Source organism: Nerophis lumbriciformis, linkage group LG17 (assembly GCF_033978685.3).
Source record: "Nerophis lumbriciformis linkage group LG17, RoL_Nlum_v2.1, whole genome shotgun sequence".
NCBI lineage: Eukaryota > Metazoa > Chordata > Actinopteri > Syngnathiformes > Syngnathidae > Nerophis > Nerophis lumbriciformis.
The window spans coordinates 17882641-17899062 of record NC_084564.2 but is presented as its reverse complement, the minus strand read 5'-3'; the positions used below and the strand labels follow the sequence as shown (position 1 = coordinate 17899062).

At 39.0% G+C, this 16422-nt stretch overlaps 1 protein-coding gene across 4 annotated transcripts in view; it reads right to left on the bottom strand.

Annotated features, from left to right (window-relative positions):
• LOC133614571 (protein furry homolog) overlaps nucleotides 1–16422 on the bottom strand; it is an 87100-nt gene that overhangs the window by 43466 nt on the left and 27212 nt on the right. For all 4 annotated transcript variants that reach the window (XM_061972640.2, XM_061972643.2, XM_061972641.2 and 1 more), the window contains exons 3-20: nucleotides 16133–16186; nucleotides 15414–15553; nucleotides 15253–15343; nucleotides 13521–13600; nucleotides 13354–13434; nucleotides 12346–12514; nucleotides 9768–9860; nucleotides 9583–9681; nucleotides 6347–6448; nucleotides 6109–6212; nucleotides 5922–6030; nucleotides 5776–5862; nucleotides 5539–5710; nucleotides 5327–5459; nucleotides 5147–5254; nucleotides 3622–3868; nucleotides 3346–3528; nucleotides 3189–3275 (exon numbers count right to left, since the gene is read on the bottom strand). In XM_061972640.2, the coding sequence (XP_061828624.1) occupies nucleotides 3189–3275; nucleotides 3346–3528; nucleotides 3622–3868; nucleotides 5147–5254; nucleotides 5327–5459; nucleotides 5539–5710; nucleotides 5776–5862; nucleotides 5922–6030; nucleotides 6109–6212; nucleotides 6347–6448; nucleotides 9583–9681; nucleotides 9768–9860; nucleotides 12346–12514; nucleotides 13354–13434; nucleotides 13521–13600; nucleotides 15253–15343; nucleotides 15414–15553; nucleotides 16133–16186 (2139 nt within the window). The remainder of the gene's footprint in view (nucleotides 1–3188; nucleotides 3276–3345; nucleotides 3529–3621; nucleotides 3869–5146; nucleotides 5255–5326; nucleotides 5460–5538; nucleotides 5711–5775; nucleotides 5863–5921; nucleotides 6031–6108; nucleotides 6213–6346; nucleotides 6449–9582; nucleotides 9682–9767; nucleotides 9861–12345; nucleotides 12515–13353; nucleotides 13435–13520; nucleotides 13601–15252; nucleotides 15344–15413; nucleotides 15554–16132; nucleotides 16187–16422) is intronic.

Below are 16422 nucleotides of genomic sequence, written 5' to 3'. Positions count from 1 at the left end.
AATTTAGAACAGAAATACCATGGTCCGTAAACCAGGCACGGGTAGATTTTGCGCTGTGTGCAGGCGCCAAGTCCTGTTGGAACTTGAAATCTCCATCTCCATAGAGCAGGTCAGCAGCAGGAAGCATGAAGTGCTCTAAAACTTGCTGGTAGACGGCTGCGTTGACCCTGGATCTCAGGAAACAGAGTGGACCGACACCAGCAGATGACATGGCACCCCAAACCATCACTGATGGTGGAAACTTTACACTAGACTTCGGGCAACGTGGATCCTGTGCCTCTCCTGTCTTCCTCCAGACTCTGGGACCTCGATTTCCAAAGGAAATGCAAAATTTGCATGGTTGGGTGATGGTTTGGGGTGCCATGTCATCTGCTGGTGTCGGTCCACTCTGTTTCCTGAGATCCAGGGTCAACGCAGCCGTCTACCAGCAAGTTTTAGAGCACTTCATGCTTCCTGCTGCTGACCTGCTCTATGGAGATGGAGATTTCAAGTTCCAACAGGACTTGGCGCCTGCACACAGCGCAAAATCTACCCATGCCTGGTTTACGGACCATGGTATTTCTGTTCTAAATTGGCCCGCCAACTCCCCTGACCTTAGCCCCATAGAAAATCTGTGGGGTATTGTGAAAAGGAAGATGCAGAATGCCAGACCCAAAAACGCAGAAGAGTTGAAGGCCACTATCAGAGCAACCTGGGCTCTCATAACACCTGAGCAGTGCCAGAAACTCATCGACTCCATGCCACGCCGCATTAACGCAGTAATTGAGGCAAAAGGAGCTCCAACCAAGTATTGAGTATTGTACATGCTCATATTTTTCATTTTCATACTTTTCAGTTGCCCAACATTTCTAAAAATCCCTTTTTTGTATTAGCCTTAAGTAATATTCTAATTTTGTGACACACGGAATTTTGGATTTTCATTTGTTGCCACTTCAAATCATCAAAATTAAATGAAATAAACATTTGAATGCATCAGTCTGTGTGCAATGAATAAATATAATGTACAAGTTACACCTTTTGAATGCAATTACTGAAATAAATCAAGTTTTTCAAAATATTCTAATTTACTGGCTTTTACCTGTATATATATCAATATATATATATATATATATATATATATATATCTATATATCTATATATATATATATATATATATATAAATAAAAGAAATACTTGAATTTCAGTGTTCATTTATTTACACGTATACACACACACAACACTCATCTACTCATTGTTGAGTTAAGAGTTGAATTGTCCATCCTTGTTCTATTCTCTGTCACTATTTTTCTAACCATGCTGAAGAACCTTTCGCAGGTACCCAGAAAGGTTTCGAGTACCACCAAAAAAATGAATCTCTGAAGACAGTATAAAAATCTGTGTTAAAGGTGTACAAATACTGTTTGTATAATAAGCATGTTATTGTTTACAAATGAGGGTTAAGAGTTCAGTACTAAAAAAAAATAAAAGAATGTGGCTTAAGTACAGTTTTTTAATTGAGCTGCTGCATTTTTTGGTTGGGTTGTTTATTTATTTAGAGTAACTTCTACATTTCTAAAAGGGGAGGAATGTAATAGAGTGATCTATGTTTGTCTGTTGCCATCTCCTGGTGAATGTTGGCTATAGCGTACTGGGGTTACTTTTTGGTTGGCCAACGATTTATGTGGTGTTGCGCATCTGACGTCAAGTGTGTGAGTCTGTTCTGAAGTCTACAGTAAAGAGACGTACTTCATCACCTCGCCTGGTTATTGCCTCCAACTCAATATATTACAACAACATTGCTGTTTACGGCAGACAAACTGCTTTACGGTAGAATAAAACATGACTGCTGCTGTTGTGTGTTGTTACCGCGCTGGGAGGACGTTAATGAAACTGCCTAACAATAAACCCACATAAGAAACCAAGAACTCGCCCTCGATCATTCTACAGTTATAAGGTGTTTGGGCAGGCACGCTGTTTATATTGTGGGAAAGCGGACGTGAATACAGGCTGTTGACACGTCACTCAGGTCCGCATGGAGCTGGAGGGGGCGTGGCTTCCAGCACCGCCTGAATTTCGGGAGATTTACGGGTGAAAATTTGTCCCGGGAGGTTTTCGGGAGAGGCGCTGAATTTCGGGAGTCTCCCGGAAAATCCGGGAGGGTTGGCAAGTATGATAGGAGGTAAAACCAAATTTTCCACAAAAGCGACATATATTTCACATTTCACTGTTGAATATTCTGTTTACTTCAGAAAGTGACAATCGCCCTGCTGTCTTTGTGACAAGACAAATCCATCAGAATCAATCAGTGCATCCAAATCAAACCATGTCCGCTCGCTTTGTGTCTCTTTTACCGTGAGTGTAACTAAATTAAAGCATCAAAAATGAGTAACTTTGATGAAATCAGTGAGCGTGTGGTGCCCTCGCCTGCCCTGATAAATCTGACCAGATCGTGGGCAAGAAAGGTCGAGTCGTGTGTTTACTCTGCTGTTGTTGTCCCGTGATGCAGCTGTCAATGTTTCTCATAGTCATTCACATCGACGTCCCACTGGGGTCAGTTTTTCCTTGCCCTTATGTGGGCTTTGTACCGAGGATGTCGTTGTGGCTTGTGCAGCCCTTTGAGACACTTGTGATTTAGGGCTATATAAATAAACATTGATTGATTGATTGAATGTAAACCCCGAACACCCTGTCCAGGAATCACCTTAAAAAGGTGTTGTTTTGGATTAAATTTATTTATTACAGTGATGGAATAAGCATTCCCCTGAAAAAAAGAGATCTGTTTTCATTAATTTTTATGGCCAGGCTGGCACCATATAAGATTGCTTGATTTGTTTTTGCAAAGAAACGTTTGGAGTTGCCTGTTTTGCTGCAAAATGTGTACAACATTTTTTTTAAATTATCAAAATAACACATATATTACAAAATTATATTTTGTAATATATGTGTATTTTTCAAATTGAGACTATTATTTTGGTTCTTAGAAACGATTCAATTGCAACACAGGATGGCTGCTTCATGAAAAGCTCAGAAAATGGAGGAAAATCGAGATATCTGTTTTGCGTCGGAACTTAATTTTTTTAATGATGATAAAACGTTGAAAAAAATCTGGATTAGATTCTAGTATATATTCAAAGGCATTTGAAACGGGAGGGCATTTTACTTTAAATGGGAATCTGATGAAAGTTTATCTCAGATCATGCCTCACTTACTGTATCGGAGACAGCAACATTGACTAAGCTCTCGAGTATCACAGGGCTGAGCTGGTCCATGACCTCAATCATTGGTTTATCATCGTCCTGCAGATGTCAAAGGACAGCAAAGTTGGCTCAACTCAACTACCAAACGTCACCTCATTTCCATCTGTACCTCAGACTGCCCGATGACCGTAAAGAGGCTGCGGATCTCCTTAAGGACGGCAATGGCGAGCCTCCGTGTGCTGAGCTGACAGGAGCAGAGCAGCATGAGGGCCAGACCTTCTACGGCGTGCAGAACGGCGGTGTGAGGGCCTCGCTCTGGAGCCATCTTTGCATTGGAACTTGTCTGCAGCAGCTGTGAGATAAGACAAAAAACTATCCAGTTCAGGAAGACGATCTCAAAATGATGCTTTCGTATTGACGGGATAACGATGATGGCCGCACGCACCTCAGCAGTGTGTATCTTAGCAACCTTCCCCGGGGCCGCCACTGTGAGTTTCCACTGTGTGAGCAGTTGCAGCAGCAGTTTGAGCGACGTATCCAACAGGCTCTGGTGGGTGTCTTGGACCTCACGCAACACAAAGTTGGCAAATCCGAACAGGACGTCGTCGCGCCAGTCCGCGAAATCCACCAGCAGGCTTTGTAATGAATTCTGAGCTATGAGTCGGAGCTCATCATCCATGTGGATCGTCAAGCTGTAGGAGAAAGAAGCTCGGTTTTATTCTGAAAGTTAAAATTAATTTATAAATTACAAAATATTTTATTTGATATTACACAAAAAACTAAAAGCTTTATCTCCTTTTTTTGGTTGGATGTCTCTTCTGTTTTGTTTCTTATAGCATCTATAAACAAACAAAGTATATCAAAGTGACCCCGGTATCCTTCAATTTTTAAGTACGCAAAAAATGTTTGGACACCCATGGTCCAAGTGTTGATATAAGTGGAAAAAAGTAATATTTGTACTTCTGTTTGCTAATTAGTAACCCACTTCCTGTTTACGGAGAAGGATATGTTGCTTGCAATTTGGTTCTGGGTGGACTGTACAATATATGCACATTATCCAGATTTGCATCAAATTTTAATTTGTTCTTATTTTATGTCCTGTCCAGCTACTTAAGCAAATCATATTGTTGATGTATATGCCCATATTTGCTGTAATTGAATTTGTTATTTTGTAAGTAACTGTGATCTGAACATAACATGGAATAATTAACATTAAATATAGATAAAAAAATAACTTAAAAAAACAACAAGACTTATTAATCAAGTACATATTTTTCTAAATAATACATATTTTTTAATAATTAATTATGAATTCAAATTTAGTATAATGTTTTACATAATGCAGTGCATTGATTGATGCACTGTGATTTATGGTAAAATAGAGCTATGTCATGACCTATCCCCCAGGTCTGACTTTATCTTATTGGCCATCCTTTTGTGCTTTGTTTCCTTATTTCTTATGTATTTGTTTCCTTTCCATCGCTCTTATTTTTGTTCCACTTCTTGTTTGGCTCCACCACTCCTCTAGCTTGGGCGCTGACTCCCTCACCTATCTCTGATGGGCAATCTAGGCACACCTGTTTCAAGTCGCCAATCAGGCGCTTCAGACAGAGCTGGATCGTTATGTTTGTAACTCTCTTTATTTGCATTGCTGATTGCTCTGTATGTTTTTTTTCTGCATAGCTAGCCTGCATAGCTTTATATACTGTACTTCCTGTGCACTTCCCTGTTGAGGAATAAATATAGTCCTACCTGCACTTTGTCTCCTGTCTTCGCATTTTGGGGTCAAAACTATCGCAGTGATGTGTGTCCGTGACATAGTAAACAGATTTTTAATGGTTTAACTGTGAAAATATTAGACTTTTAATTCATGATTCGTACTTTGTGCTAATTAATTTATTGCGGTCAGGTCCAGAACTAATTAATAGTGATAAACGAGGGCTTACTGGACATGTAAGACATTCTCTCACCGTGAGAGCAGATCTATGAGCTCTGTCTTGGACATCCCATCAGGCAGCATGCGGGGGATGGCGGCGACGCACGTCCTGAACAAATCAATCTTGGGCTTCCTTTCACCTCTGCAATTGCGTAAGTAAATTACAACAATGGAGGCACCATTTATAGTTGGCGTTGCGGCATTTTGTACATACGTGATCATGTCCTCAGGCTCCTTGTTCAGCATCTGTGCATTAGTCATCATCATGCAGCGTCCCACCTCCTTGTCCAGGTGTCTCAGTATGTTGTCGATAGCCTTACGCACGTGATAGTAATACTGGGACATCCCTGTGGGGGACGTACAACAAAAGCTTAGATTCAAAGTGAGCATTTTAAACATTCCTGACTGCAATCAAGACTCCCTCACCGATGACTTTGGCCTCTTCGTCTGTCAGCGTTTTGCTCAGGTATGTCTTCTTTACTCGCAGCGTGTTCCCTGAGGGCAAAGTGCAACCCGTGTTGGGCATTGGGGGCTCGCCGTCCTTCTGCTGGAGTTTGTCGGCTATGACCAGGAATGCTCTCAGACCGATATTCATTCTCTGTGCAAAAAAAAAAATGTTCTAAGCTGTGTTTTCTACAAATATTTCAAACATTAGATGGGTACCTCTGGATTGAGACTGAAGGCTTTTGCGGGTTTCCCGACACACAAAAGATCAAAAATAATTTCTTTCATGGCAAAATCAAGTCTTTCCTGTAATGAAAAGTTTAATAAGATACTTAGTTGTTACACACTCATGTGAGATAGTTTACCTGTGCAATAAACTGTATAATTTTGACAAAGATGTTGAGAGGCATGTCTCTTGGTAGCACACTGCGAGATCCTTTGGGGAAAAGTGTTGTTATGATAGTGTTGAGCCGACTGCATGGAAAAAGACAGAAGAGAAGCTGTAAATAATAACACTGGCAATAAGAGTTTTAAGGAAGAACTGACACTTACCCTTGAGTCGCGGTGTTACTCTCACATTTAATTCTGATCATGTAAACCCACAGCAGGCGATACAGAGACTCCAGTGCCACACGAGCCATCTTAGGGTCTCGACTCTGCAACATGACGACATTCATTAGTGTGGAATTAAAGGCAGAAAGGTCTTAATGTTTCATCCTACTGAGACCTTTTGAACAATTATTTGCAACCAAAATGGTGGAAACAATTTGGGAAAAAGTTGCGTAGTTACCTTCAGATTTGAGAGGCAGTTGTTGAGGAAGACATGCCATCGGTTGAGGAAGAATTGCTTCTGGCTGACACACAGCAGGCACGTCACTAGGGGGTAAAAAGCCTGTTTTGGGGGTAAACAAATGTTCTTTGAGCATAGATTGCATTGCTTTAATGTAGCGCCACTCAATTATTTCTGTTAAGCCCCCCTCGGGAGAAGAAAATATTTTGCACACCCCCACTTTCTGGCGTAACTATAAATAGTAAGGGTGTCAAAAAATAAATACATTTTTTTTTTCCAAATGAATCACGATTCTTATTTAAAAGATTCTTAATCGATTAAAAAAATAAAAAATGTATTTTTTTTTTAAATCTGTCCTGTCCAGCCACTCAAGCAAATCATATTGTTGATGAGGATTTCCATATTTGCTTTACATAATTACTTTAGGAAAGAGACGTGTTGGATATTTCTCTTGTTGCCTTAACACGGTTCTTCTCTAATAGTGGGGCCTCGGACAACATGCTTTTTTTTCTGTATATGACAATTGAGGAGCACTGCCTTAACAGTAGTTAAATGTTTGGGTAGAATTTTATAAAACAAAAACATTTTTATTTTAAATAATAAAAACACTTATCAGAGCTGTTTATCTATTTTATGGAGGAATGTAGTTAATCATAGAACTGGCACCCAATGTTATTAAAAAAGTATTGATTTCGGATCTAGAATCATTTGAATTAAAACAATTATTCTTAATCGAATCGTTTCCCCAATAATCGAATCAAATCAAATGATGTGGTGGCCAAAAATTCACCGCCCTAATAAATAGTCTTTGTTAAAAAAATTGTTAACACAAATAACATTGTATCTTAATTTACATTAAGGAAAACAAAAAAGACAAAAGTAAAATAGATCACCTCAAAAACAAAAAATACTTTATGAACATTGTTTTTAGTCTGTAACAGAAACTATTTAATGAGTCAATTTGCCTGAAATTAAAAAAATCCTTATCTAAACTATAGACAGTTTTTAACAGACTTGACCTATTTGATATTGAAAAATAAAATACAATAAACTCAATAAATAATAATTCAAAATGATAAGCAACATTAACTCAGGAGCACAATATATAAAACACTTTAACCGACAAAACAAAAATGAAAGCAACAATTTGTTTTGATTTTTTTTATAAATAAACATGAGGAAGTCAGCATGAATGGCTACAATGAGCACGTGTTGCAGTGCACAGCTTTTTGAAGCAGGGTTTAAAGCATGATACTGATAACGCATGTTCCCTGGGGCCAGTGTTTACTCACCTGGCTCCTCTGTACTCAGCCATGCATTCATTTGTTCATATAGTTGTGTATTTGGTATTTGTGTCCGCGCATGCGTGTGTGATAATGGGGGATCTGGTTCATCGGGGTATTGTTTTTAAGTTTGCAAAACACTTTGCGTTGCATTTCTTTTATGTTTGAAAAGCGCTTTATAAATAAAGTTTGATTTGATTTGAGAATGGTGTCATTCCAGGGCCGGATTTGGCCCCCAGGCCGCAAGTTGAATAGCCCTGCTATACGCCCACCATTTCACAGAGGACAGCTTTGTAGTGGAACCTCGATGTATGAACCCCTCATTGTACAAACTTTTTATATTTACGAATCACAGACCGGATAAAATATGCGTTGGTATATGAACCTTGTCTCAGTGTACAAATATTTCATTCACCTGTTGTGTACCTCGCAGCGCAGCCATTCTGTGCCCAGCCACACATGCATTGTGGGCGGTCTGATCAATCTCCTGTGCTCATTGAGTGTCAGCTCAGTGTTGCAGGCGTTAGCCACTGCGCTTGGTGCCACTTTGTTGGTTTTTTAGCCTTTTTTACAAAATTGTTCTAGTTTTGCTAGCTCAACGTGATTCTAAAGAAAGCAGAGGACAAGCAATGTGTGTTTTGAAACATTCAGGAAGTATCCAAAGCCTTGTACGACAGAGCCTCTCGCAGACATCACCCTCACTTCCGCTTCACGCCAGGAAGATTCATCAACAAGATAAAGTGGATTTTATTTTATTTTGCTAAAGTTAAGGAGTTATGTGATTTTAAACTGTGAGTGCACCTCGGGGCTCAAGACACTCTGCTAGGGCGTGTTGAAAGGGCGGCTGCAATTGAGGACAGTTCAGCTAGTTTTTGGCTTTGTTAATAAAGGAAAGGTTGATCCATACCAACTTGTTATGATTGTATGATATAGAGCAATGCTCCCCAACCACCGGTCCGTGGATCGATTGGTACCGGGCCGCACAAGAAAAAATAAATAAATAAAAAAAATAAAAAAATACAAAACAATTTTTTTTAAATTAAATTAACATAAAAAACACAAGATACAGTTACAATTAGTGCACCAACCCAAAAAACCTCCCTCTCCCATTTACACTCATTCGCACAAAAGGGTTGTTTCTTTCTGTTAATGATATTTCTGGTTCCTACATTGTATATCAATATAGATCAATACAGTGTGCAGGGATACAGTCCGTAAGCACACAAGATTGTATTTTTTTATGACATTTTTTTTTTTTTCCCCAAATTAAAAACATTTTCCATAAACCCTACCCCCGGTCCATGGGACACATTTTCAAGCGTTGACCGGTCTGCAGCTACAAAAAGGTTGGGGACCACTGATATAGAGCACTGTATAGCCCTTTGTGTGTTTAAAGTGTACAAACTTTTACTAAAATAGGGATTTTTGTCAAGGCTGCAATTCATGTTATTCATATCAACATTGTTTCTAATGGGGAAATGTGCTCAAATATCCAAATTCTATTTATAGACCCTGTTTAAGAGCTGATAAATCTTGTAAATCAAAGTTCCACTGTGAAAAAAACAGACTTCACAATATATCCTAAAATTTTCCACACTATTAAGAACAAAAGCATGTCTAGGTTAGATCATTTTGTTTTCGTCAGCAAATAAGTTTACCTCGCATGATGTTGCTGGGAAAATGTGAGTGTAATGTTAGCACTTAAGCTCACATAGCTATGCAAGTGTTGCTAACATTTGTGCCCTCCTGTCCCACTCCTTTATTACTTTCTTATAGGCAGCATTTTAGATACAGCTTTTGCTTTTTAATAAGGACACTCATGTTACAAGAGAACATTGTACAAGCATAACCTTGAGGAAATCCATGCATCAGTGTTTAAAGAATCGGAGCGATAAAATTAAACATCTCCATGAGCCATGTATCATGTGTGTTTGCTTGCAGCTGTTAACTAACCAGTGAGTGCTTTTTCCTTGCAGACAGGTCAAGGGTTGTGTCGTACAAGCTGTCCACAAAGTTCCTCAAGCAGGGCACGTTCACTTCATTCTTCACCGCCTGCAGTGGATGATGCATGTTGCAAACATGTCCACCAAACATGATAATAATAAAACCATATGACAATATCGCCATGGGGAACTTACCGCCGCAACAGGAACCAAAATTTCCACAAAAAGCCCCGCCAGGGCATGTTTTATGTCCTTGTCCTTAACATCCAGGAAGTACTGGGCACATTCCTGCAAAGAACACATTTAGTGCAATTTAGTATTTTCTTTTATATATAAGTCATTGTTTGCACCTTAACTTCTAAAGATATTGTTTTCTTAATATCCAAATGTGAAGAACAATACCCCTTTTCTTTGTTTTTGTGCCTTTCCAGATACGACTTTCTTCAGGCATCTGATTGGCCTAAACAGCCTTATAATTATTAGAGATGTGAATCTTACGACTCAAGATTCAATTTAATTTCGATTTTTGGGGTGACGATTCGATTCACAATCAAATCTTGATTCTTGTTTTTCGCATTACATTATAAGGTATATCAATGACTATAAAACGTTTCAAAACAGGTTACAGGTTACAAAAGCTCCTATCGGCTGCAGATGTATGACCTGAGTAAGCTTGGGGATGGCCTAAAAAACATTTTTAAAAATCCATCCATCCATTTTCTACCGCTTGTCCCTTAAATCAATTCTTGAAAATTTTGAATCAATTTCTAATCATAATAAATAAGAATCGCGATTGGGAAGTGAATAGATTTCTACCGGCACCACAAATAATTAGGGTTTCAGCATGACCTGTCATTTTTGGCACAATTCACCATTCCTGTGTTTGTGATATTTCCGGATATGACTTTCATCGGGCATCTAATTGGCTTATTACAGTTGGGGGTTATAGTGCCACCAGTATGTTTTGGCAAACAGTAGGGAAGGGATTCATACGTACCCATTCCTAGGTGGATCTCTTTTGAGAGGCAACAGTCTGCTGAAAATGATGGAAAGTGCCACTTTACACAGCAACTGACGCTGTGGTCAAAGTTGGACACATTTTAAGATATTTACCACTCTACTGCCATGTGGCGGGTAAAGTGGATAGCGCAACCCCCCAATTAGTCACGTGTCATGTGTCAAGTGAATCCCTGTCCTACTGTAGACTTTATTTATTTGCACAAAACTTGGTAACAGTTTTATCTAAAGTTCTGTCAATGTTCTGTCAGTGACATTTGCCAGCGAGCACACCAGTCGGAGTCTCCTCACTCATTTTTGTACTGACGTATGTATTGATTTGATCACTGACCATATAGCAATCAAGGTAAAAGAGCTTGTATGCTCAAAATAACTTGCATGATTAATGTGATAATTTCCTGTGATTAATCACATGCGTTAACACATTACTTTTGACTGCCTTAATAATAATTAATACTGTCAACTGATTAAAATATTGAATTCATATTATTTTTTCTTCCCCTCTCCCTTCTGATCTGGTCCAGTTGCGCCAAACACTAAATATATTCAAACATTTAATAAAGTAAAACACATATAATGCAACAGAAGTTGCATTATATGTTATATTATATTATATAGATTTTACTTTTGTCAAGTAAATCTATAGAGCAGATTCAGGCATCTCTAGATCAATCACGATAATCGGATTGTGTCCATAGTTAACTTGTGAATAATTGCAGATAGAAGTTGTTTTTTTTTATCTTTAATAAGTGTGCCTAAGACAGATAATGTTCAAGTTTTATTCCTATCAACATGGGACTGGACAGTTTGTTTGCCGTATGCAAATGTTTGTTTATTAATCATTATGCTTTTTTAAACAGCTCAACACAAAATGAACACAAACACTCTTGTACAAACACACTCCGGCAGGGGTGGGACTCATTTTTAGCCCTGAAGTTTCATGCCTCAGACCGGCTCACTAAAATAAGTTAGTAACAACCTATAATGTTAAGTCTGTTTTGTAATGCCTTGTAATTAATTGTGTTTTTTTTCTAAAATATAATTTCCAATTCAGAAGAAATTAGGTTTTCTTCACATTGTACGTTTGTTTGATTTATTTGAGTCTAAGTGCAAAATTGCATCATATCCAAACCCAGAAATGAAAGTTTCCTTTGACTTAACTGCACCTGTATCATAAAAATAATCATCTGCAAGGCTTCAGCACATTTGATTGGTAAACAAATGTTTGACTAAAACAATTCAAAACATGGAGGTTTATATCAAAGTACTTGTGGGCTTTGTGATTACTATTGTGAACCAGTCATGATATTTTCTGCTGCAGCAGTTAAAGCAGGGCTGTCCAAACGTTTGCCACTGTGGGCCGCACACTAACAAAATCAAAGCAGACAGGGGCGACTTTAATATTTGTGGTTGTGAATTCTTCAATTCCTCATTGATGTGTTTGTGCTTTTTTTTCCAGATATGACTTTCGTCAGGCATCGGATTGGCTAAAATAGCTTTCCATTTTTAGCATGCACTTGAGCCAACACATATGATTCCCTTTTTTTCGTCAATTAACAAATTTGTGTTTGTGTTTTTTCCAGATATGACGTCATGTTTGGCCAGCACGACCTTAGGATTCAGTGTTGTTGCTTTTGCATGTGTTTGACAGCCTGCATAGTTTATGGTGTACACATATATTTTAACCCCAAAGTGGTGATAAAATAAATTTTCAAAAACACTCATGTACATAAGTACCCTCAGAAGTCTGGACTACCTGCATAAACTGAAAAGAAGCTTCAAAATCCTCGACGGGATACATCTTAATTCGGAAGAACTTGACCCCCATGATGAGGCTGATAGTACTCTGGACTGCATATGGACTCTGTTCCTTCTGTCTCAGCTCCTTCAACTCAGTTATGAACTTCTTCTTCACGGCAGGGAACCTGAGAAAATTGCAAAATGTCATATATAAGGCACACTGAATCTCTCACATTGGCCCAGTCAGATAAATTGGCACTTTCTGGATCTCTTGGCAGAATTCCAAAGAGAACCTAGACGCTATTCCAGGCACATGCCTCCTAAAAATATCACCCCTCTCCTTCTTCCTTAGAGTTCGACCCTACACAAGCAGACTGTGAGTCTGCATGCAAAAGATGAGCTGCTAATTTAGCACCTGATCCTTTGCTCCAATTGAACCAGAGATGAGACTAAATATAGACACAAATTTATTTCAAGAGATCAGACATGTGCTTGTGGGAAAATCAAGTGCTCTGAGTCTTGGCTTTGTGAGGACAAACTGCTGATACTGTCCTATAATACAAACTTGAGAAACACCTTATAAACATTTAAAAGGTCAAGTTTGGACCAAAACTTCTCATTTGCGGCTCAGAGGGGGCAGATAAATATAAGAATAGTATTTTTCCATCTACTCCTTTCTGATCATGGAATTGTATAAGAAACAAAAAAACAATGAAAATGTCAACTGTATATGGCTTGTATATATGCATTTTCATGAAAAGAATAAAAAGAAATGATGATGATGATGAACCCAGTCTCTATTTTAGGAGCTTTGTTCCGTGCTGCACATGATCTGAAAACATCAACTGGACAGACATCAATTTCCAGTCCTAGTTTGGTGTGAGGGAGGAATACTGTCCAAAAACGTGTTGTCCCTGCGCTGCGTTCCAGTGTCCTGAACAGGGCACCGTGGGCGGTAAAGAATTAACGGACATCTAGCAGAAAATAATACTATAACAGCTCTTTATTTGGGAAAAGTACTCACTTAGTTTGAGCCAATACGCCAATAACCTCAGCATAGAGGTCAGCTACAGTGTGCATGTTGCCAGTGTTAGGACCGTGATATCTGCAAAAGAAAGAAAACAAACACTCCTACAGTACAGTAGGTGGCGAAAAGTGAGAAATAATATGGAAAAGTCAAACGCTTTTTACCCTTCTTTGTATCTGAAGTGCTTGAAGGCTAAGTTGATGACCTCATTGACTAGACCATCGAGGACCGGGTGCAGTGGCATCTAGTGACATAAAATAATGATATGTTTACATAAACACGTAAACTGTAGGGACCTGTTTGATTAGGTAGACTTCTCTTGTAATACCACTCTGCAAGACAAAACCTAATAGTCTGGCTAACTAATATTTGACACTAACTAAGCTTTCAAATATATATATAAAAAAAATCCATCTATCTATCTGTGTTGCTATCCTAAGAGCGAGCTAGCTAAGAGCCACTCATTTCATGTTAAAAAGTGCTTTCTATCATTTTCAGCAGACTGCATTCTCCTCTCACAACAGATCCTGCTAGAGTATTGTTTGATTGTCTAGTTTCTTCTTGTAATACCACTTTGTAGGACAAAACCTAATAGTCTGGTTAACTAATATTTTAAGCTAATTGAGCTAATAAGCTAACGAATATATAAAAACAAAAAAATCTATCTACCTATCTGTCTTGCTATCCTAACAGCTAGCTAGCTAATAGCCACTCAGTTCATGTTAAAAAGCTAACACGCTAACCTCATGCACCAAAAGTCAACAAATTCCATTCCCAACCTGACGATAGTTTTTCTAAAATACAGTATAGGCATTTTTACTATTTTTTTTTTAGACAAAATGAAAATGAAATAATTAACAACCACAATTTAAAAATAAAAATAACCTTTATCCATCAACACCATTGAATATTCAAATTTGAAGCTACCATTTTCATCTTAGATTTGATTCCGGTGGCATATTGTGTATGTACATCAGTATATTAGTACTGTAACTAAATAAACTTGCTTTAACAGTACTGTACACTAATAATTAAAGTGATAGCATTTTTAACTCAAAAAGTAAACGGTAGTAGCACGGCAGGAAGTTATGTTTGTGCATGCGTGTTGCAAATGTGCCGCAATTGGATCGGGCAGCTCAGTTAGCTACGTTACCTTCTTAACGTGAACGGTTAACTATAGTAGCTGCTAAGGGTGTGACTCTTTGGGCATCTAACGATTCGATCCGATTCTGATTCCTGGGTTCACGATTCAATTCCGAATCGATTTTCGATTCAACAGGATTCTCAATTCAAACCGATTCTCTCAATGTATTATTTGGTATAATAATTATAATTAATGAAAGTTTTTCAAAACAGGTTACATGTTAAAAAAAAAACCTATTTCTGATTGCATGGCGATGGCCTAAAAACATATTTTTTAAAATTGATTCTAATAATAAATACAAAATAAATAATGTTTTGTTTTTTTAAATTTATAATTTTTGAAAATTAGGAATCGGTTTAGAATTGGGATGAAAAAATATCGTGATTCGGATGTGTATCGATTTTTTTGTGGACCCATGCTGGCTGCTGCTAGGATAGCAAGATAACAATATTAGTTAGCCAGACTAATAGCTTTTGTCGAGTCTCAAATCAAGCCAGTTAACAATACTTCTCTTAAAATGCTGCCCCCTGTGGGTGTGGAGGGATGAATGAGAGTGTAGCTCAGAGTAAGCTTTATATTGTTATTTACACTATATTTCCACACTATTAGTTAAAAATGCATCATAATTCTGCTTTTACAAAGATAGTACTGCTATTTATGCTAATATTTTGAATAAAAATTCACAATATGTATTTCTTAACATTTCATAGAAGATGATCGTAACAATGAAGACTTTATACCAGTGAAGTCACCTGTTTAAGAACTTCAATGAGAGCGAGTGAGAAGATAAAGTCGATGGCCAAGTCCCTCCTTTCAAGTAAATAATCTCTATGCTGCTCATCGCTGTAGAAAGACACAAACCATGACAACAGGCTCACAGAGACACACGCTTTTACATCATCATTGTTCTCACTTTTTGGACTTGGTGTTAGCTCTGGGGCGGTACTCGTGAAACTCTTCGTCCAGGCCGTTTTGTCTTTTGTACCAGTCGAACAAAGTGCGCAGGATGGAGGGCAGGCAGTACTCGGCCAAAGAGCTCATGGTGCTCAACAACTGCAAGAAGGAGAAGAACACACAACCAAATAGATTGCAATCAGCGGCTTCCTGCTTTGAAATTGTGGGGCCAGTACTCAATCAACACTTACTACGTGAATGAGTGTTTTGACTTAAGTGTGTGTTAAAAGTAGTGGGTGTGGTCGGAAGAAATACAAGGTGCCCATGGGCAGAGCCTGCGTCAGTCTTCTTGGGGGGACAGAAGGAGGGTGGGGTGAGTCAAAGGAAGGAACGGGTGGGTTCGGGCACACAGGAAGGGAGGAGAGTCCGCCGCACCGGGCTGGGAGGGGGGTTGGGGTGGGCACACAAGCGAGGCCTTCATTGAGCGTGAGGCTGGAGAAGAATCCTGGCTCTGTGCGGCCGCTTCAATGGCCTCACGCTGCAGCACAAACACAGCCCTGTGGCTGTGAAAGGAGGCTCTCTGCGCAACCACACGGCGGCTGGACACACCTCGGACCAGCGCCAGGGTTCAAGGTAAACACGCCTGCCCTTGACTGGCTCTTAAAGAGCTTTTTTGGATGCGGGCGAATGAGCCTTTTCAGGTAGCATCCCGTAGCAAATGAAGCCATGCATACTTACTTGGTCAAACTGAGGATCTTCACCCCTCTGGAGAGACTTTGTCAAAGGTTTTTCCTGCAAAAGCACAAACATAAATCATGTTATCATAGAACTAGTCCGGCCTGCCGCTTCACTCATCACACATTTTTAAGCTTGACCTCATTCTAACTATTGAGAGCGCCATCATTCAGTGTGGCACCAGCACGAAGGTCGAAAGATGGGACTTTGATGACGCCTCCCATTATGAAAGTCCTCAATCATGTTTGATGAAGGCTTTCATGACGGATTAAGGCTGCTCTCCTCTGGTGGAC